At 47.9% G+C, this 23,886-nt stretch overlaps 1 protein-coding gene across 3 annotated transcripts in view; it reads right to left on the reverse strand.

Annotated features, from left to right (window-relative positions):
- Positions 1-23,886, reverse strand: part of FTCDNL1 (formiminotransferase cyclodeaminase N-terminal like) — a 91,126-nt gene that overhangs the window by 26,311 nt on the left and 40,929 nt on the right. For 2 of the 3 annotated variants that reach the window (XM_063932237.1, XM_063932238.1), the window contains exons 3-5: positions 10,112-10,207; positions 4,244-4,396; positions 1,456-1,650 (exon numbers count right to left, since the gene is read on the reverse strand). In XM_063932237.1, coding sequence (XP_063788307.1) covers positions 1,456-1,650; positions 4,244-4,396; positions 10,112-10,207 — 444 coding nt within the window. The remainder of the gene's footprint in view (positions 1-1,455; positions 1,651-4,243; positions 4,397-10,111; positions 10,208-23,886) is intronic. The other variant, XM_063932239.1, reaches the window with a different exon arrangement.

The raw sequence follows: 23,886 nt of genomic DNA on the forward strand, positions 1-23,886 counted from the left end.
GGAAACTGGCCGTTTTCAGGGAGTGTGCTAAAAAGCGCAGGCGTGCCAGGTAAAAACGCAGGAGTGGCTGGAGAAACGGGGGAGTGGCTGGCCGAACGCAGGGCGTGTTTGTGACGTCAAACCAGGAACTAAACGGACTGAGGTGATCGCAATCTAGGAGTAGGTCTGGAGCTACTCAGAAACTGCAAGAAAATACTTAATAGCAGAATTGCTAATCTTTCGTTAGCAATTCTGCTATGCTAAGATACACTCCCAGAGGGTGGTGGCTTTGTGTTTGCATTTCTGCTAAAAGCAGCTAGCGAGCGAACAACTCGGAATGAGGGCCTCTGTCCAGCAACTTGCTCACTGGCTCCTGTGCAGACGCCTGTTACCCCGGATGTATATAAGGATGTATCATAGAGAACCACAGACACCTGTTACCCCGGCTGTATATAAAAATGTATAATAGAGAAGCGCAGATGCTTGTTACCCCGGGCTGTATATAAGGATGTATCATAGAGAATCACAGACGCCTGTTACCCCGGCTGTATATAAGGATCTATCATAGACAACCACAGACGCTTGTTACCCCGGATGTATATAAGGATGTATCATAGAGAACCACAGACACTTGTTACCCCGGCTGTATATAAGGATCTATCATAGAGAACCACAGACGCTTGTTACCACGGCTGTATATAAGGATGTATCATAGAGAACCACGAACGCTTGTTACCCCGGCTGTATATAAGGATCTATCATAGAGAACCACAGATGCTTGTTACCCAGGCTGTATATAAGGATCTATCATAGAGAACCACAGACGCTTGTTACCCCGGCTGCATATAAGGATGTATCATAGAGAACCACAGACGCTTGTTACCCCGGCTGTATATAAGGATCTATCATAGAGAACCACAGACACTTGTTATCCTGGCTGTATATAAGGATGTATCATAGAGAACCACGGACGCTTGTTACCCCGGCTGTATATAAGAATGTATCCTACAGAACCACAGACGTTTGCTATCCCGGTTGTGTAGGGGGTGTACACACCCACGTGACTAGCCACACCCACATGGACCTGGCTACACCCACACATCACTGCTCCTCCCCTTCTCAGTATAGGCTCTTGAACATATTCAGCCCCAGGCCTAAGTGGCGCTTATCCAGCCATGCGACTTTATGCTTATATAGTATAAGCCCTCCCCCAGTGTAAATCTGTGCGTCTAAGGACGCCCACATTTTGTCCGTGAATATCAGCACTGACTGTGATTTAGAATCAGGTTCATACAGTAAATTCTCAAGGATTCTCAATGAAGTTGGGGTTTAAACTGCAGAGAATATTGGGCGACGGTATAATTCCTAGTCAGATCGGAGGTTCACTGACACCGTCCTTTTATCGGCTACCTAGATGTATCACAGTACCAGATGTGTGCTTGTTTGTGCCTCTAATAAAACCCACTGCATGCTAACCTGTTATTCCGTATCTTCTAGACGGTTTCTTTCCAACATCCGCTTTTAATGCATCCATGTGGATTTCTGAGTGTTTCTTAAACCATCCCAGCGATCTCCTTTTATCCGCCAAAGTCTTCCTCTCTGCGCCATCTGCGTAACCGAAAAGAAAGGCGCTGGTCCCCGGAACCTGTTTGACCAGCTCCTCGGCGATACCTACAAATAGGGCAATGGATTGGCTAGTTCACTGTTCAGTTTATTCTGCATTAAAGTACTTTATAATAATCCTGCGGGAATCTAAAGGAACAGCAGAGATATTTGGAAGTGTGCTGCGTCCTAGGTGGGGGTCATTCTGACCTGATCGCACGCTGCTGTTCATCGCAGCGATCGGATCAGATGTGCGCATGCGCCGCAGTGCGCCGGAGCATGGCTGACAGCCGAAGGCTGTCGTTGCCTAGCGATCGCCTCTGCCTGATTGACAGGCAGAGGCGGTCATTGGGCAGGAGGGGGCGGCACGGCCGCAGTTTTGTGGGCGCGGTTCGCCCAATGCAGGCATGGCCGGAACGTGAGGGGGGCGGGCCACGTCGGCTGCATGACGTCACACGCAGCCGCTGCGACCCGGGCAGCGACGAGTAGCTCCCGGCCAGCACGCAAAAGCTGCGCTGGCCGGGAGCTACTCCTGAAATGCAAAAGCATCGCCGCTGTGCGATGCTTTTGTACTTCTGCAGGGGGGGGGGGGGGGGGGAGGAGCAGCACTGACATGCGGGGCGTACTAGCCCTGTGCTGGGCATCCCACCCTGCATGTCAGTGGTGGATACACACCATAGTGAAACCACTTGTAGTGGCTTATAGCACTAGTAGTAGGGATTTCTTAGAGGAACAGAACAGTAAATGGACAGAAACTGTTGCGGACAATCCACATAATTGGATACAATGGCTAGATCACTGGCAATCATGTACTGTAGTTTATATTAAGGACAAGTAATATATACATACACGCAACTAATGCAATGCATTCTAATTTCCGAAACGGATCAGCTCTGTCTTTATAACACACATTTTTATTAGCCCTTTAGAGCTGGTAAATACTAACTACTAGTGCTGATTACTACAGCTAACCTTGTCTTATGTCTCAGATAATTCTCAATGAAATTGCTGCTGAGAAACACTTAAGAGCAAGCATGCCGGATAAGCAGCCACTAGCAGAGGTGCAACAGTGACATCTAGTGGCTGCATGCTGCAAACAGCTATTTGTAGGAATATTTCACAGAAATAAACTTTATTTATTTATTTTTTATGAAATGAACCTCATTGCAGGTAATGGGTGCTAGAAGATTTGCGTTAAGGTCCAGCGTACATCGCGCTAGAGAAATTGTTCTAGAAATGTTTTCTCACAAATTATGGTATACTGACAAAAAAACATTTCTGTCCATGTTGATAATTTTTCATGTATGTAAACCACAGACTTAACTGATAATTAGAGTGTTTTTCTTAACATAGCTCCATGCCTGTCAGAAAGTGTGTGCGCTGACGCTTCTTACTACAAACACCTTCTAACACATAAACCCCTCACTAGTATGATGCCTTGAGGCAGTTGGCTTGTGCTAGCCTGGGGTGTCCCGGACTTAAACCTTAGTGTTAGTGACCCAGCAGATGAGGTCACCAGGTCACAGTTGGTGGGCACATTTTTATTGGCCAAAATGATGTTAAACACCTCAAATTTTCTCTATGCTATATTGCAGAGTTTATTATAATTATTCCAATTAGTAATGTTTAGTATGTGGAGTGTACACCTGCATTTTCTCTCTTTTTATGTGTGGAACTACAAGTCTCAGCATGGTAGCAGCTCTCATTATGTTTAGAATTAGGGTGCGCAGTCCAAAGCCTCCTCCCACCGCAAGAAAGTGCGTGTGTACAGGTAAATTTGCTTACACGCCACACAGAGCGAAGGTTTGAATGCAGCCGTAAACGGGTTCCAGATGATACCTAAACCGTCAATAAATCGATATGACAATGGTCGACACACATATGGTTGACACAGATATTTGGGGTTTCTTGACATGTTTTTCAACTTTGGCTTGATTTACGATCTTATGTGGACTACCACTCGTAATAGAAACCTTGCCCGAAGTGAGTCTGCAAGGGTAAACCTTTCCAGTGATTGGGGTCACATATACTTAAACCTAAAAAATTATACACAAAAATAACAAAAACCTTGTGTCAACCTTTTTGTGTAGACTTATTTCCATGTCGACCTTTTGACCTTGTCTATCTTTTCGATGTCAACCTTTTGACCCTGTCAATCTTATGCATGTCAACAATATGGTGTCAACCTATTGCCGTAAGCTACAGTTGTGTAACCATGCCAATAAACATAGATACAGTATAGCAGCTACGTACAGGCTTGGACTGGCCCACAGGGGTGCAGGGGAATCCACCGGTGGGCCCTACTGCCTGGGGCCCCACCTCCTACTCTAAGGATCAGGTTCCAGACTGTGCACTTGAATTATACATTATACATATGTTACCTTATACTGGACTATGGTGTATTTTCTAGAGTGCATTGCTGTTATTAATCTGGTACATTATCATGCATGCAGCAGCTGAATTTACTGTATATATTTATGAAGGGGCCCAGACATTGCACTCACTAATGGTTAGTCAAACCAATGAGGTGGCAGGCCACACCCCCTCTGCAGACTGGCCACACCCCTCATATGGGCCCCTACCACTGCATTCCCTCGGTGGGCCCTACATGCCCAGTCCGACACTGTGTGAGTGTTGTATCACATTGCTTAGGATAACTTACCTCGGGCAACCTGGCCACACTGCTCCAGTGTTACTCCTGATAAAGGATAGATGGGTATGAGGTCGATGGCACCAAGACACGGGTGTATGCCGTCATGTAGGGAAAGGTCGATACTCGCAAAGCCTTCCGCGCACGCAGACACCACAGACTTCCCTGCATAAACGCCAGTATAACAATTACTCCATCATACAGACTTTAACAAGATTAACACACAGTACATATCATGAATAAACGTGGCCCATGTGTTTATCACGCCTGCCAATGACCCAAGTATGTGCAATGGTAAGAAATGAAATTGACAACAACATTATTCATATCAAATTCACGCCAATAGTGTTTTCATAAGAATTATGGGCAGATATATCGGGTATGGGACTCAGGGTCGACAGTGTCTAGGTCGACACCTATTGGTCGCCAGTGGCTAGGTCGACACCTATTGGTCGCCAGTGGCTAGGTCGACACCTATTGGTCAACAGTGGCTAGGTCGACACTAGAAATAGGGCAACGCGGCCATTAGGTCGCCATGAAAAAAGGTCTACATTCGTTTTTCATGTTTTTTGGGTGTCGTTTGCTTCGTAAAGTGACCGGGAACCCCAGTTAGTGCACTGTGTCCCCTCCCATGGCTCGCTATGCTTCAGGCAAGAGATGACTCGCTGCGCTCGGCACAGATTACCGTTCCCAATCGTAGCCCACGTGGATCGTAAAGTATGAAAAACATTTTTTAAAAAGGAAAAATTTTGAAAAACTCATGTCAACCTTTTTCTAGTGTTGACCTAGCCACCGTCGACCAATGGGTGTCGACCCAGAGTCCGGATATCGATATATCAAGCAGTGTACAGACTGGAGACGTGACCAGTGAAGTTGCCCGTAGTAACCCAGCAATTTCTACCTATTATTTTATAGAATGTACTTGATAAATTCTACCTCGAAGGTGATTGGTTCCTACGGAAACTTTCCCACTTATCCAATCTTTACACCGCTTGATACATTTCCCCCTTAGTACTGTAGTAATAGCGGTTAGCATCAGATCATTGGGAAGATTGTCCTAGCATGTTGAAGTTAAAGAAGATGTTTTATTAAAGGTCTTCAGAATGAATTGTGTACTTTTTGTAACGGGATAATTGCCCCGTAGCAGCTGACCCAGTTGTTCTGAGACCTGTGAGACATAGTTGCGCCTTCTCAGAATTAATTTGCAAATTAGCGTTTCATATAATTTAGAGTCAAAAGAACTGGAATGAGGATTGAGTGGTCTTTGTGGTGTAGCAGAGATAAAACTGGGAACGCTTGAGAGCAAATACCGCTGGCCGCACCTGGAAATATTTGCAGCAAAATGCGGAATGATTCAAACATTTTGTGGAATAGTTTTGACAATTTGACTTATTCCTACTATACAGGATAACTTCTATACAGTAAAACGCCTGTTATTTAATATGCTGCATTTATTATATACTAGCAAAGGAACCCGGCCATTGCCAGGTCACCACTGTGTCCGCCCGTGCCCCACCCCATCCCTCCTCTATCCGCTGTTCTCTCTGTGCGATGCTCTGCTCATTGCGAGGAATCAGTCGCAGAATGATTGCAGGAAGAGGCCATTTGGGGTGGTAACGGGGGGAGGGGGGTGCTGGAAAAAATGCAGTTGTGTTGTGACGTGTGACTGCGTTCTTGTACGCATAAAACATGGCGCAAGGGTCGCAGCTCCCGCAGCTATTCTGCGCACCCATGGAACCAATGTTCCTTGCATCTGCTTAGCAACAGAGTGCCCAGCTGCTGAGCATGTTGCGATGGCTTCGGCGGGCATTTTGCCTCGCAATTCCGTCACTGAATTGGGGGCATATGCATCAACACTTGGACAGACATGACGTACCAACCAATCAGCTCCTAACTGTCATTTTGCAAACACAACCTGTAACATGGCAGTTAGGAGCCGATTGGTTGGTCCTGTATCTCTCTCCACTTTATCTATCTCCAAACGTTGATGCATATGCTCCTGACAATCTGGAGGCACATCAAAATCATGTGACTCAATCGGACTGTCCTATTGTTGGTCCAACTGTCTGAAAAAATTCTAAATTGTATGGCCTGCTTCAGTCACGCGTAAAAAAAATAAAAGGTATATTAAGACGTTTAATAAGAAAGTGCTACTGAGTATATAGATTTTTTTTTTTTTACTGAATATGTTTTCATCCCTGACAGGGTAAGGGTTAAATATAAAATGCTAAATAAAAAAAAAAAAATATCTATATGTAAATTAATGTGTCCAAGTAAAGCGTTAAACATTTTATAGGCTTCTCATTTCCCCAGCAAATGAAGTAATTTAATTAACGGCTTTTTTTTAATTCCCTTTGGATCTGTTTTTCACTTGCTCAGCTAAAATAATGTTCACAAATGATGTTCCAAGATCTTAAAGCAACAGCGGGCATATTTATTAAATCATGGGGTGTCATACGGCAGTTTATGGCCTGCTCATTATATCGTGTGACTTCGTGTTCAGTGTCGCTCGGTAGACGGAGGATCCTTATCCTCCAAACCTCAGCCGCCATTGTGTTACAGACAAGACTGATCATCTTCTTCTATTTTAAGAACAAAAAAACCTAACCGGGATGAATTAATATAATACGAAGAATTTGTAAAGGTTTCTGGGTGAACTATAATCAATAATCCCATCTAACTGCCATATTCCATTACGTTTCGAAGACCCTGCTGAGAACACATTGCATGCACACAGCAGGAAACAAAGTAATAGTAATTTATTAATGATGTGTGAATGATGCCAGCGATTGCGTTACTCTCACAAGCGCACAGAGAGTTATGTTCCTTCCCTCGAAACGGTAATGAGAGTGACATCAGATACAATTTTGACGATATACTGTAGGACACCAATGAGCTTGGTGCAAGATAATGCCGCCTCTCCTGCCAACTGATTACTTCCTCCCAATCCTGCCTCCAAGATTTGCCCGTGGTGCTCCCTACCTCTGGAATGCTCTCCCTCTCCGTATCAGACTCGCCACCTCACAACAAAACTTCTAACGGGCTCTCAAGACCCACTTTTTCACCAAACCCAGCCATCTCTCATCCCAACCCTATGTTCCACGCTCTCTGTCTACTCCATCTGTATCACCCCTGTGTGTCTGCCCCTCCCCTGTAGAATGTAAGCTCTTACGAGCAGGACCCTCTTCCCTCATGTGTTCTTCCTTCTGTAAAGCCCCCTACACACTAATTGATATAGTGAGCGATATGGACAATATCGTTCATTTTTTTAACGATATATCGTTCATATCGTTCAGTGTGGCGCCACCAGCGATGAACGATGCTCGTCCCCGTGCTCGTTCATCGTTGGTCTCCCGTCGTTTGAACATGCAGGATGATATGGACGACCTGCATGGTCGGGAAAGGGGCCGGGTGACGTGGGGAGTGAAAAAAAAAACTTTCACTCCCCTCGTCAACCGCACCTGCAGCGGGTCGCCTGTATCGGCCGTCGGGCACCTTGGCCGCAGGTCGTCGAGTGTGTAGCGGGCCTTACTTAGTCTACCTTCTACTCCTTACTCTCTACAACAGCACCTAACCCTCGAGTTATGCCACCCTGATGCTTATTTCAGAGTCGGCTTATGCAGCAATATGTATATACCATGCACCTGTCTGTCATTATCTTTCACTGTAAGTATGCATGTACTATTTGTAAGGCACTGCAGAACCCTTATAGCGCCATATAAATAAACAATAATTATAATTATCGTGCAAAGGTTTCACGTCAAGCTTAAGACACTCCCAATTCAAAATCAGGCATGAAAATGCTTCCAATTACACCCCAGAAAAGCAAAGGCGCATCTGAACGGTATTTTCATTTGTTGACAGCAGCAATAGAAAATCTCTTGCTGGAAAATACCAATGACATTTTTGCTGGAGTGTCTGCGTGATAACCGATTCCTCAGTGACGCCTCCTGGCAGTGGTAAGAGGGAACTTGCCGTCCAGTCTTGGAGGCTCCTGTACATTGGCAATAAATTGCGTGACTGTCAATGTTGATTCACATCTGATCGAAATGATTCCGGTGTACAGTATGTAGGGACTTCTGTAGAATTCAGCCATCATCTCTTTTGTTATTTATTTAATAAGCAACAGTTTAGGGTGATTTTTGCAGCTGGTTTTAAAGTGGCGGCTGTGATACAGGCAAAACACGCCAGGTTTCCTCTATCCTAAAAATGCTACTTAAAAATGGCTGTTTTTGGCAAAGTACAGCTCATTAAATAAGCCCCTTTGTCTGTGCAGATATCCCGCGCTGCACTAGTTGTGTCATAGCAGGTGCCTTCACGGCGTGTGGCGAATGAACAGTGATTTAACGGCTGCCCATTAGGACGCAATCACGCCCCCAGCGTGCTGCAGACACGCCCCCGTCCTGAATCTCCACCTCCGATAGTTGGGAGGTATACACTGCCATGCTGGAGCATGTAAAGACTATTGCTTGCATATTCCTGAGTTGTGTTAGATAGTAACTGGCTATCGCATAACTGGGCTGAGATGTTAAGATATATAAGATAAGGATGGTGTAATGGTTAGCATTACTGCCTCACAGCACTGAGGTCATGGGTTTGATTCCCACCATGGCCCTAACTGTGGGGAGTTTGTATATTCTCCCCGTACTTGCGTGGGTTTCCTCCGGGTACTCCGGTTTCCTCCCACAATCCAAAAATATACTGGTAGGTTAATTGGCTCCCAACAAAATTAACCCTAGCATGAATGTGTGTGCGTGTACATGTGATAGGGAATATAGATTGTAAGCTCCACTGTGGCAGGGACTGGTGTGAATGACCGAATATTCTCTGTAAAGCGCTGCGGAATTTGTGTGCGTTATATAAATAACTGGTAATAAATAATAAAATAAATATTGCTGATATATCAAGCTTAGAAATTTCCACTGGAGATCAGGGGCCTCCAGGTATGCCCTATATGTACTGCTACTTGCGACTAATAAGGTGTCTATTTACTAAGCCTTAGATGGAGATAAAGTGGATGGAGATAAAGTACCAGCCAATCAGCTCCTAACGGTCATTTTAAAAACACAGCCTGTAACATGGCAGTTGGGAGCATACTTGCCTACTTTAAATATCTCCTCTCCGGGAGAAGCCCGGAGAGGAGACGCTGCAGGAGACTTTGGGGGGCGGGCTGTGACATCATTATGCCCCGTCCCCACACCGGGAAAATGTCGCGATTCACGGGCCCGCGGGAAGTGGGCGTGGCTAAAATGACCCGATTTGCGTAATTTTAACCCCTCCCCCACCCTACGGACTCGCGAATACGGGAGTGTATCTCTTCATCCTGCCCGCATCACTAGGGTGCGAGCAGGATGCGGGAGACCTTCCTACTCTTCCAGGGGTGCGGGAGGCTACCCAAAAAAACGGGAGCCTCCCGCAGCTTCTGGGAGAGTAGGCAAGTATGGTTAGGAGCTGATTGGTTGGTACTGTATCTCTCTCCAAATGTTGACTTAATCTCCATCCAAGGCTTAGTAAATAGCCCCGAGTCTGCAAGGTCTTGATTCAGTGGCCAGACAGTGCATAGCTGTGCCCCATTGCAAAATTAGGATAGGGACCGGATGGTAACGCTCTTGGTCCCCCTGCTCTGTTCTGAAAAGTGTCTCTTTCAGAAGACTCCCCATTCCCACGGGGGATGACCTTGGAGAGAGAAAGTCAGAGGTGTGGTGAGATGTCATTGTCAGGTTCTCTTACCTCTGGCCCGTGCTGCAGCTGATCTAGAACCTGGAGGTGTGGGAACCCGGCAATGACAGATGCCTGGATTGCATGACGTGCATTGCATTAAGTCATTTTATTCGTGCATGTAAAAGAAATCAGAAAACAGTTGATAAATATGGCACTCACCTATCTGCTCGTCGGTAGAGGCGACTGTAATGACCGACCTGTTGTAGCCATAATTGGAGAACACGTTCAGCACAGATGTATCCGGATGCTTTCCACCTGTCACAGGAAAATAAATGACTTTCCTCCCAGTACAGATTTATAATAATGATACTTAATCTTGTGTGCAATCATTAGCCAGTAAATTATACAGTATGTGAATCTGGAGAGCAGGTTTCCAGAGCGCTGGGGCCTGGGTCTTGTTAAATTCTACAAGCATGACCGAGGAGTTACAGTAATCAGTCAGATGTAACGCAAGGACACCCTGGGCCTAATTCAGACCTGATCACTAGCAGGCGATATTTGCACTGCTGCGATCAGATAGTCGCCGCCCACAGAGGGGTGTATTTTAGCTGTGTAAGTGTGCAATCGCATGTGTAGCAGAGCGGTACAAACAGATCTTGTGCAGTCTCTGCGCAGCCCAGGACTTACTCAGCCGCTGCAATCACATCAGCCTGTCCGGGACCAGAATTGACGCCAGCAACCCTCCCTGCAAACGCTTGGACACGCCTACGTTTTTCCAGACACTCCCAGAAAACGGTCAGTTGACACCCACAAACGCCTTCTTCCTGTCAATCTCCTTGTGATCGCCCGTGCGAACGGATCTGTCGCACAAACCCATCGCTGAGCGCCGATCCGCTTTGTACCCGTGCAATGCGCCTTCGCATTGTGGTGCAAACGCATGCGCAGTTTGGACCTGATCACCCGCTGTGTGAAAACGCTCAGCAGCGATCATGTCTGAATTACCCCCTTAGTCCCTTCCTACTCCAATACATCACCGGTATCCACATGATAGATCGACAATGTATTGGTCGACAGTCAATGCGTCAACACCCTATGGTCGACACACATCAAGCCAACAGGTACAAAAGGTCGGCAGTGCTTAAGGTCGACATGAACAAAAGTTCGAAAGGTTTTTTTATTGTATTTTCCCCACATTTGCTTGATTTACTATCCATGTGACATCTACTGGGAATAGTAACCTTATATGGCGAGTATACACAATTATACTGATGGTGGTCACATAACATGAAATATACAAGATTTGGAAAAACAAAACAAAAAAGACTTGTGTCGACCATTTGTGTGTCGACCAATGTCACGTCGACCTTTTGACTGTCAACCTTAACCAATGTTGACCTTTCATCTGTCGACCTACTGCAATTCGACCTAAACATTGTTGATCTATTATACCACACCCTCACCGAGGATCCCAGTACCGCAACTGCACGCACACAACAGCGCTGACGATCTGCAGACGGTGAGAAGGACGGTGGGAAAAGCACCCGAGGAGATACGCAAATACCTTCAGGCAATGGATCAATTAATAAATAACCATAGTTTGTGTCATCAACAGTGATATGCGGCACCAGTCTTCATTTATAAAAAGGCAAGTGGTGAGCTATATAACCAGTTTCTTTGATGGGATGCTGTTAAGATACCTGCGTTCGGGTTGCCGACGTCGGAATCCCGACACTTATCGGAATGCCGTTGTCGGCATCCCAACATCAATTGAAATGGCAGTGCCAGGATGCCGAATGCCAGGATCCCGATCGAGCCGGCGGACTTAATCACTTGTAAGCCGTGGCTGGGAGGACTTAGGTTTAGGATGCAGGGGGAGGGTTAGAGTTAGGTTGTAGGGTTAGGCTGCGGTGAGGGGGGAATGGATTAGCCTGCGAGGAGGGGGGGGTTAGGGTTAGGCTCTCCCGGGGAATGCTAGGATTAGGCTATGGGAGAGGGAGGGTTAGGATTAGGCTGCAGGGAGGTGGGGTTAGGGTTAGGCACCACTGGAGAGGGTTAGGCTATGGGGGAGGGGTAGGATTAGGCACCCCCGGGGAGTGTTAGGGTTAGTCTACGGGGGAGGGTGGGTTAGGTTTAGGCTGCCGGGAGGGGGGTTAGGCACCACTGGAGAGGGATAGGGTTAAGCTACGGGGGAGGGAGGGTTAGGTTTAGTCTGCGAGGGAAGAGTTAGGTTGCAGAGGTGGGAGGGTTAGGGTTAGGCTGCGGGGAGGAGGGGGTTAGGATTAGGCTGCGGGGAGGAGGGGGTTAGGATTAGGCTGCGGGGAGAGGGGGTTAGGTTTAGGCACCCCCGGGGAGGGTTAGGCTACGGGGGAGGGAGCGTTAGGTTTAGGCTGCAGGGAGGTGGTGTTAGGGTTAGGCACCACTGGGGAGAATTAGGGTTAGGCTCCGGGGGAGAGGGTTAGGGTTAAGTTGCAGGTAGGGTTTGTTAGGGTTAGGGGGGTAACATATGAGGGTTAGCTTGGGTTTTGGGGCCCTGACGGGAATTTGCCCTACGGGATGCCGATGTCTGTATTTTGACAGCTGGCATCCCAGGCTCCGGGATATCGTATGTATTCCATGAAGGAACAGTGTATTCCATTCTAATTCATTAGACTGAAGAGAGACAGGAGGCGGTTATCAGTGCACTAGCTCTAACCCATCCTGATAGCAACAACCCGCCACTGTGCACACGACGCAGCAGTCCATTTTGTGTTATGTGAAGAAGCTTGTGGGCCTCATTCAGAGGTGGACGTTTCACAAATAATCAACAGCCTGCGCATGATGACACTAATGACGACTGTGCGGGAAAACAGAGGGCGGAGCAATGCATACGCAGGAATATACTGACTGGGATTTACAGAATATGCAACTGGCCAATGGCCACCAGCCTATCACTGGACACTGACAGGAAATAGGTCAACGAGATGTTATTGACGCCAGTACTTTGTAGGTCCACCACGTGCGGAGATTACCGCAGACACCCTTCTTGGCAAACTGTCCACAAGTTCTGTGGACAGCAGCAGGCGGTGGGTTTTGTCATTACACCTTACGTACAGTGACCAACTGCGACACTGAAGAAGGTCAAGCCGGGTCTAAAACGCACCCGTTGCTCCAATTCATCCCAGAGGTTCCTAATGGGGTTAGGATCTGGACTTTAAGCTGGCCAGTCCATCCGGGTTACCGAATTCTCTGTATACCACCACCTATGAGGAGCCCCTTTTCAAACTCGGTTAGCGCCTTCCGGCAAACCGTTTCGTTAGCAAAAGATCTAATGTGTAGTGTACCCCTCTACCCGTTTTATACCTTCTGGAGCACACCATTTCATGTGCGCAGCCAGACCTGCGTACTTGTGGAGATATGAGTGAGAACGACTATAATTACTGAAACCCGACGTCACTCTTTCGCTAATTGGTTTGTTGCCAGCTCCACCAACGTCATTAGTCGCTTAGTCCACTTTGGCAAATACAACCCCACTTATACAATCTTTTGTTGGACGTTTCTTCCTGACAACTCTGGCCATGGATGTCTCGAGCAAGAAGAACACAGATTATATACATATTCAGGTGTACCCAGACTTCAGTGCCTGATGTGCTCAAGGCAATGGACGTAAAAGAGGAAAAAACAAATTTTCTGACAATCTCTCGGGCTTCATCCAGAAAACAGGATAAAGAATGAGCAGAACGACTGTAACTGAGGGCTGGGTTGGCCGTCAGCATGATCCTTTGCAGAAATAAATGGTTTTATCTGTGTAATGGAGTATAATAGCTGTAATTTCACTTGAACCGAAGCCACAAATAAGACTTGGAAGCGTTCGCTGAAGGCCCAGGATATCCCACCAGCACGCGGCTGTCAAACTGCTGCGTGCAATCACTTAATCACTAGGCTGATAACCTAATCCTATAAAACGACTAAGGAACCAAGGCGATACAACGTCGGACTGCCCTGATCTGCCAGGCAGTGAAGGGTTAAAAATACTGGAAGGGGTAATGAATACTATGGTGTATTGTCGAGGAACGGAGATGTTTCTCGCTGCCAACCAAACACGTTCTACACTTGGAAAGTTGTCCAACTGCTGGGTGGGGGATGCGTTCAGCTTGCTGCGGAGCTGGTTAGTCCAGGCTGAATAAACTCACATTATTAACATTTACTTATATAGCATCAGCATATTCCGTAGCGCTGTCATTTAGAGCCAAAGAGGATGTATAAACAGTAAACACACAAGGGGGGGAAGCGCATGAAATACTGCAGGCTCGCTGCTACATGCAAAGGGCCCTTGCATGAGGTTTTATTGCACTTATCACAAAGCAACCAGCAGAAAGACGGCCTGTGTTACAGCAACTGAAACACGAGAAGGAGACGGGCTATTCATTATAAACTGACAAGTGCATAAAACCAGATCCTCATTACCGTAAGGTCAATTTGTAACTCTCAGTAACAGACCACTAGAATACGCCCAGGTATGGCAAGTAATTAAAATGCGCAAGCACAACCCTAATAATTAGATTAGTTACTATTGCTGGGAGATACAGAGGGTCCCAAACGACGTCCTCAAAGCACCCCAATGGTCCAGGTTTTAAGTATGACCATACTTGGCCACAGGTGACTTAATTAGTACCTCAATCAATTTGATTTAACCATCTGTGCTAAGCCGTGGATATACTTAAAACCTGGACCGTTGGGGTGCCTTGAAGACTGCGTTTGGGAACCTTTGGGTTAACTAAATCAGTGGTTCTCAACCTCGGTCCTCAAGTCCCTCCAAAAGTTCATGTTTTCCAGGTCACCTAGCTGGTGCACAGGTGTATTCATTACTCACTGACACATTATAAAAGACCCACAGGTGGAGCAAATGATTTTACTTGCAATCCTGTGAGGAGACCTGGAAAACATGAACTGTTGGGGGTACTTGTGCCTCTAGTGATGAATATGGCCAGTTACCCACTGGAGCTCTAGTCTAAACCGCATATACTAACCTATGGTTGTTTTTTCAAAGTCGCCAATGATCTGCGTCTTTTAACGATGGATAGAAACAAATGCTGAACCAGCTTTGTTAATCATTTATATCTGTGGCCACTTTCAATCCATCGGTCAAAGCTGCAGATCATCGAGAGGGGGCAACTACAGTATGAGACACTGGGCCTAATTCAGACCTGATCACTGTGCTGCAAATTACACTGTCCTGCAATCAGATGGTCGCCGTCCAGGGGGAGTGAAAATTTGCCCCGTGCAAGTGTGGGATTGCATGTGTACGCCGTGCGAAAATTCCCCTCAGTCAGCGGACAGCTGCAAAATCGTTCTCATCACACTCACCAGCTAATGTTTTTCCCATTCTGTGCAGTGTGTGCAGTGTGTGCGTAGCTCAATACTTACTCCTCCAGTGCAATGAGAAGAGGCTGATCGGGGCCGGAGCTGACGTCACACACCCGCCCAGAAAACGCTTGGGAACGCCTGCGTTTTTCCTGACACTCCCAGAAAACGGCCAGTTACCACCCACAAACGTGCTCCTCCTGTCAATCACCTTTGCGAACAGCTGTGCAATCATGTCGCTGATTGGCGACGCACCTGTGCATTGTGGTGCATACACATGCGCAGTAATGCGATAATCGAAAACGCACAGAAGTGATCAGGTCTGAATCGGGCCCCATGTGACACCCTCTGCTAATTAAATGTGAACAAAAATGCATAATGTACATTAATGAGTACTTACCTACTCTCCTGAAACCTACGGAGACTCACAATCTTTCGAGAAGTCGCCCAGACCTCCTGAAGAGTAGGCGCCTCCGCACATCCTGCCCACCTCCTAGTGAAGCAGGCAGGATCAGGACAATGGTGCCGGGAATCGCGGTCCGTGGGGGAAAGAGATTGATCAATGGGGTCATTCCGAGTTGTTCGCTCGTTGCCGATTTTTGCAACGGAGCGATTAAGGCAAAAATGTGCATGGTACGCAGTGCGCATGCGCAAAGTATTTTAGCACAAAACTTACTCACGTCCAAACGAAGAATTTTCATCGTTGAAGTGATCGTAGTGTGATTGACAGGAAGTGGGTGTTTCTGGGCGGAAACTGACCGTTTTCTGGGAGTGTGCGGAAAAACGCAGGCGTATCAGGGAAAAACGGGGGAGTGGCTGGCCGAACGCAGGGCATGTTTGTGACGTCAAACCAGGAACGAAACGGGCTGAGCTGATCGCAATCTGTGAGTAAGTCTGGAGCTACTCAGAAACTGCTAAGAATTTTCTATTCGCAATTCTGCTAATCTTTCGTTCGCAATTCTGCTAAGCTAAGATACACTCCCAGAGGGCGGCGGCCTAGCGTGTGCAATGCTGCTAAAATCTGCTAGCGAGTGAACAACTCGGAATGACCCCCAATATGTCACTATGCTATTGGGTATATTCAATTGAAGTCGAAAGCTGCCGTCTGTCGAAAAGATGGCAGTTTTCGACTTTTTTAGGTCGGAAGGGGTTCCGACCTATTCAATCTAACCCCAAATTATTCGACAATTCGAGGAATTTGACTTGTCGAAAAGCACGTGGATTGGCGGAATAGCTGCCGATCCGCGTGCTTGTGGTTTTGGCCCCCTTTTCGACCATCTCAATTCGACTTTAAAAAAAGTGAGATGCGGGAGCAGAGACGGGGAAAGCCGCGGGCAGACTGGGAGAGCAGCGTAGCCGGAGGATGTATCACAGCCGCCGCTCACAGCAGCGTCCACCTGGCTCCAGCAAGCGAGACCTCGCTTGCTGGAGCCGGGTGGAAGCTGTTGTGAGCGGCGGCTCTGATGCGGGGACGGGGAGAGGCAGAGATGGGGGGAGGGGAGACGGGGGAAGGCCGCGGGCAGACGGGGGAGAGCAGTGCTACAGCACCGGCTATATAGCCGCTGCTGTAGCGCTGCTCTCCCCCGTCTGCCAGCGGATCTCCCCCGTCTCCGCTCCCGCATCTCAATTCAACTTTTTTTAAAGTCGAATTGAGAATGCATTGAATAGCCCATATCGGATCCATTCCGACAAATGAATGTCGGAATGGATCCGACTTCAACTGAATATACCCCTATACCTCCATCCACTGCCACCTGCAACTTTTCTCCAGGCTTCTCCTGTAGAGGAGATCAGAATAGTAGGTATGTGCCAATACAACTATGTATACAATCTAAAGCGAACACATCCGTGCGATAGCACGCTGCCACTCTTCTGTACGTCAGAGCCCGTCTACAAAATCATTGGCACTTGCACTTACCCCATGTACATACCCACAAAACAGTTCTTCTGCATTGTTGCCACCCGGAAACATTTGGCTGAGATGTGTAAGGCGCTGAACCCTGCATGTGCCAACAAAGACACATAAGCAGCCAGGGACGGATGCGCAGTATGCAAAAAAATCACTAAAAGTGGTGGCATCCGAAGTTGCGTGTGACCCAGAATAATGTATTATGATGTAATTCTGTGTCTGCCAAGCTAAGGGCGATGTCCAATAGAACACCACGCCTAGGTAGCACATACTCATCCTGATTTTCAAAGCACGGTCTATATTTTTGGTTATTAATAGAAATCTCTTCCAAAATGAATGTGTATTTGGGCATGGCTCGACTGGTTTAGGTGTATTATGAAGGACATGGCATTATATACTGTCTTGAAAGTTGGCAGGTATCTCCATGAAAATTAAATTCAACATTTTTTTTGCTAAGTACAATAAAAAAAAAATAGGATTTTAATACCTACCGGTAAATCCTTTTCTCTTAGTCCGTAGAAGATGCTGGGGACTCCAAAAGGACCATGGGGTATAGCTGGGAACTGCAGGAGACATGGGCACGTTAAGACTTTAAATGGGTGTGAACTGGCTCCTCCCTCTATGCCCCTCCTCCAGACCTCAGTTATAGGAACTGTGCCCAGGGAGACGGACATTACGAGGAAAGGATTTTTGTTAACTAAGGGTGAGACACATACCAGCTCACACCACAACACACCGTACAACATGGCATTTAACTAACCAGTTAACAGCATGAACCAAAAATCAGCAACAGGCTGTTTGAACCAAACACAACCTTTGTGTAACCAAAGTACTAACCAATAACAAGTACTGCAGATAGAGTCCGCACTGGGACGGGCGCCCAGCATCCACTACGGACTAAGAGAAAAGGATTTACCGGTAGGTATTAAAATCCTATTTTCTCCTTCATCCTAGAGGATGCTGGGGACTCCAAAAGGACCATGGGGTCTATACCAAAGCTCCAGACCGGGCGGGAGAGTGCAGATGACTCTGCAGCACCGATTGAGCAAACATGAGGTCCTCATCAGCAAGGGTATCAAACTTGTAGAATTTTGCAAAAGTGTTTGAACCCGACCAAGTAGCTGCTCGGCAAAGTTGTAATGCCGAGACACCCCGGGCAGCCGCCCAAGATGAGCCCACCTTTCTAGTGGAATGGGCTTTCACCGATTTCGGTAACGGCAAACCAGCCGTAGAATGAGCATGCTGGATCGTATTACAAATCCAGCGTGCAATAGTCTGCTTAGAAGCAGGAGCCCCAATCTTATTGGAAGCATACAGGACAAACAGCGCCTCAGTTTTCCTGATACGAGCCGTTCTGGCTACATACATTTTCAAAGCTCCGACCACATCGAGAGACTTTGAATCACCCAAGGCTTCAGAAGCCACAGGAACTACAATAGGTTGGTTCATGTGAAACGAAGAAACCACCTTTTGGGAGGAATTGTTGACGAGTCCTCAATTCCGCTCTATCCATATGGAAAACCAAATAGGGGCTTTTTTGAGACAAAGCCGCCAATTCCGACACCCGCCTCGCGGACGCCAAGGCCAATAGCATGACCACTTTCCAGGTGAGAAATTTCAACTCATCCTTTTGTAAAGGTTCAAACCAATGTGACGTAAGGAACTGTAATACCACGTTAAGGTCCCATGGTGCCACTGGGGGCACAAATGGAGGCTGGATGTGCAGCACGCGCTTCACGAAAGTCTGTACTTCTGGAAGCGAGGCTAATTCCCTTCGAAAGAAAATTGATAAGGCCGAAATCTGCACTTTAATAGATCCTAACTTTAGGCCCGCCTCCACACCAGCTTGCAAAAAATGGAGAAACCGACCCAGGTGAAATTCTTCTGTAGGAGCCTTCTTGGATTCGCACCAAGACACCTATTTTCTCCAAATACGGTGGTAATGCTTCGCCGTTACCTCCTTTCTAGCTTTCAGTAGAGTGGGGATGACCTCTCCGGGAATACCCTTTCGAGCTAAGATTTGGCGTTCAACCGCCATGCCGTCAAACGCAACCGCGGTAAGTCCTGGAACACGCACGGCCCCTGCTGTAACAGATCCTCTCTTCGAGGAAGAGGCCAGGGATCTCCTATGAGTAATTCCTGAAGATCCGGATACCAGGCCTTCCGTGGCCAATCTGGAACAATGAGTATCGCCTGAACCCCTGTTCTTCTTATGATCCTTATCCCTTTGGGATGAGTGGAAGTGGAGGGAACACATAGACCGACTGAAACACCCACGGTGTCACTAGTGCGTCCACTGCTATCGCTTGAGGGTCCCTTGACCTGGAACAATACGTCTGAAGCTTCTTGTTGAGGCGAGATGCCATCATGTCTATTTGAGGAAGTCCCCAACGACTTGTCACTTCTGCAAAGACCTCTTCATGAAGACCCCACTCTCCTGGATGGAGATCTTGTCTGCTGAGGAAGTCTGCTTCCCAGCTGTCCACGCCTGGAATGAAGACCGCTGACAGAGCGCTTGTATGTTTTTCCGCCCAGCGAAGAATCCTTGTGGCCTCCGCCATCGCCGCTCTGCTTCTTGTTCTGCCTTGGCGGTTTACGTGCGCCACCGCTGTTATGTTGTCCGACTGAATCAGGACGGGTAGGCCGCGAAGCAGATGTTCCGCTCGTACAAGGCCGCTGTAAATGGCCCTTAATTCCAGAATATTTACATGCAGACAAGCTTCTTGGCTCAACCATTTTCCCTGGAAATTTTCCCCCTGTGTGACCGCTCCCCAACCTCGGAGACTCGCATCCGTTGTCACCAGGATTCAATCCTGGATCCCGAACCTGCGACCCTCTAGGTGGTGAGAACTTTGGAGCCACCACAGGAGAGAAATCCTGGCCCTGGGAGATAGGCATGTGTAGATGGGACCCGGACCACTTGTCCAACAGGTCCCACTGAAATACTCTGGCATGAAACCTGCCAAACGGGATGGCCTTGTAAGCCGCCACCATCTTTGACAGCACTCAAGTGCATTGATGAATCGACACTCTTGCCGGTTTCAGAATTCCCCTGACCATGTTCTGGATTTCCAGAGCTTTTTCCAATGGGAGAAAAAATTCTCTGTAGTTCCGTGTCCAGAATCATGCTCAAGAACGACAGCCGTGTGGTCGGAAGCAACTGTGACTTTGGCAAATTTAGGAGCCAGCCATGCTGTTGCAGAACTGTCAGGGAGAGCGCAACGTTTTTTAGTAACTGCTCCTTTGATCTCGCCTTTATCAGGAGATCGTCCAAGTACGAGATAATTGTGACCCCTTGCTTGCGCAGGAGCACCATCATTAACGCCATAACCTTGGTGAAAATCCTCGGGCCCGTGGAAAGACCAAACGGCAACGTCTGAAACTGGTAATGACAATCCTGAACAGCGAACCTCAGGTACGCGTGATGAGGAGGATATATGGGGACATGCAGGTAAGCATCCTTTATGTCGACTGACACCATAAAATCCCCCCCTTCCAGACTGGAGATCACTGCTCGGAGAGATTCCATCTTGAATTTGAATCTTTTTAAAAACAGATTGAGGGATTTTAAGTTCAGAATCGGTCTGACCGAGCCATCCGGCTTCGGGACCACGAACAGGCTTGAATAAAACCCTTCCCCCTGTTGTGACGGGGGTACCGCGACAACGACACAGCTTGTGTATTGCAGCACACACTACCTCCCTTTCCGGAAGAGAAGCTGGCAAGGCCGATTTGAAAAATCGGTGTGGGGGCACGTCTTGAGACTCCAATTTGTATCCTTGGGTCACAATTTCCAGCACCCAAGGATCCAGACCCGAGTGAACCCAGATCTGACTGAAGAGCTGAAGACGCGCCCCCACTGGTGCGGACTCCCGCATGTGAGCCCCAGCGTCATGCGGTGGACTTAGCAGAAGCCGGGGAGGACTTCTGCTCCTGGGAGCTTGCCACAGCCGGCGATCTTTTTCCCCTTCCCTTGCCTCTAGAAGCAAGGAAGGAGGACCCTCGTCCTTTTTTGAATTTATTAGACCGAAAGGACTGCATCTGATAGTGAGGCGTTTTCTTTTGCTGTGGAGGGACAAACGGCAAAAAAGAAGACTTACCCGCGGTAGCTGTAGAAACCAGGTCCGCGAGGCCCTCACCAAACAAAACTCCACCTTTATAGGGCAGAGCCTCCATAGCCTTTTTAGAATCAGCATCACCATTCCATTGATGAGTCCACAACGCACTCCTAGCCGAGATTGCCATGGCATTGGCCCTTGATCCCAAGAGGCCAATATCTCTCGCAGCCTCCCTGAGATAGACTGCAGCGTCCTTGATATGACCCAGCATCAAAAGCACGCTATGTATCCAGGGTGTCTATGTCAGATGACAAGTTATCTGCCCATTTTTCAATCGCGCTACTCACCCATGCCGATGCTACGGCCGGCCTGAGCAGCGTACCCGTAGTGACATAAATAGATTTCAAGGTAGTTTCCTGTTTACGATCTGCAGGATCTTTAAGGGCTGCCGTGTCAGGGGATGGCAGCACCACCTTCTTGGACAATCGCACTAGAGCTTTGTCCACCATGGGAGTTGACTCCCACCCTAACCTATCCTCTGAGGGAAACGGGTATGCCATAGAAATTCTCCTGGGAATCAGCCACTTTTTGTCAGGAGCCTCCCAAGCCTTTTCAAAAAGAGCGTTAAGTTCATGAGAGGGAGGAAACGTTACCTCAGGTTTCTTTCCTTTAAACATACAGACCCTTGTCTCAGGGACAGCGGGGTCCTCAGTAATATGTAACACGTCCTTTATCGCCACAATCATGTACTGAATGCTCTTAGCCAGTTTGGGATTCAACTTGGCATCATTATAGTCGACACGGGAGTCCGAATCCGTGTTGGTATCTGTATCTGCTATCTGGGTAAACGTTCGTTTCTGTGACCCTGAAGTCTGAGTTCGTGACAAAACATCTCCTATGGATTGTCTCCACACTTGGTTCTGAGACTCAGATTTGTCTAATCTCTTATGCAACAAAGCCACACTTGTATTTAAAACATTCCACATATCTACCCAATCAGCAGTTGGCGGTGCCAACGGAGTCACTCCCACATTCTCTTCTGCCCCCGCACCAGCCTCCCCCTGGGAAGAGCATCCAGCCTCATACATGTCGACACACGCATACCGACACCCACTATCACACTTTGCTATAGGGGACAGACCCACAGTAAGGCCCTTCAGAGACAGAAAGGGAGTTTGCCAGCTCACACCCAGCGCCTAACCCGGTCTGAAGGAATATACAAAACCCCAGACCTAGCAGCGCTTCTATATGAAAATAAATACAACACCAAATGCTGTGCCCCCCCCCCCCCCCCTGCTTTTGCACCCTGTTACTTGAGACAGAAGTGAAGGGCCAGGACCAGCGTCTCCGCAGCTTGCTGTGAAGATAAAATGGCGCTGATTAGAGCTGGAAAACGAAGCCCCGCCCCCTACATGGCGCGCTTGTGTCCCGCTTTTATTTATACTGGCGGGGGTCTGTATACAGTGCCTATGCACTGTATACTGTCGTGCCAGTCCCCAAACAAGGTTTAATTGCTGCCCAGGGCGCCCCCCCCCCCCTGCGCCCTGCACCCATATAGTGCCGCTAGTGTGTGGGAGCAATGGCACGCGCAAAGTCTTCTGCCGCCTCTGAAGTCTTCTTGCTTCTGCTACTCACCCGGCTTCTCTCTTCCGGCTCTGTGAGGAGGACGGCGGCGCGGCTCCGGGAACGAGCAGCTAGGCGCACCAGGTGATCGGACCCTCTGGAGCTAATGGTGTCCAGTAGCCTAAGAAGCAGAGCCTTTGAACTCACAGAAGTAGCTCTGCTTCTCTCCCCTCAGTCCCACGAAGCAGGGAGACTGTTGCCAGCAGTGCTCCCTGAAAATAATAAACCTAACAAAAGTATTTTCTAGAGAAACTCTGTAGAGCTACCCTAGTGTGTGTCCAGTCTCTCTGGGCACAAAATCTAACTGAGGTATGGAGGAGGGGCATAGTGGGAGGAGCCAGTTCACACCCATTTAAAGTCTTAAAGTGCCCATGTCTCCTGCGGATCCCGTCTATACCCCATGGTCCTTTTGGAGTCCCCAGCATCCTCTAGGACGAAGGAGAAAGACAGTGGTGTAGAATATCCTATAAAGCCAAACTACTGTCAAACATTAGGCAGAACATTAACCATGCTGGCCAACTGGTCCTAGTCTTTGGAAAGGTCAACTCTGCAAGGAGACAGATGACTCTCATGCTCATTTGTCTTCACCTAAAGGAAGATAGCATGCGGAGGTAAATGCAGCATGTTGCTCAGCTTTCACTAATACCTCTTTCAGACACAAAACCCCGGCTTCAATCGGGCTCAATCCTGGTACACTAAGCACGGCTGAAGTTGCGGGCTTTCTGCCAAGGGTAGTGACCCTTCACACTGGACCTGGGTCTTCCGTCTTACAGTGGCTTCTGTCCCCCGCCAAAGTATTTGTTATACATATGACCTGGGTTATACCTTTCAGACATGAGCCAGGGCACTGCCCTGGGTTGATGATCCTGGGAATAACCTGGTCGAATGAAGGGTCACAGGGCCCAGGACTGTCAACCATGGTAGACCCTTTCACACATAAACAAGATAGGGCAAGTTTCCGTGGTTTAAGTCCTTTTAAGATTTAAATAGCTCTAAAAGACTCACAGAAGTTCTATCAATCTATTTAGACGGCCGGCCAGCTCTAGGAAGAGTCCTGATGGTTC

The sequence above is a fragment of the Pseudophryne corroboree genome, chromosome 7 (genome assembly GCF_028390025.1).
Source record: "Pseudophryne corroboree isolate aPseCor3 chromosome 7, aPseCor3.hap2, whole genome shotgun sequence".
Classification (NCBI taxonomy): Eukaryota; Metazoa; Chordata; class Amphibia; order Anura; family Myobatrachidae; genus Pseudophryne; species Pseudophryne corroboree.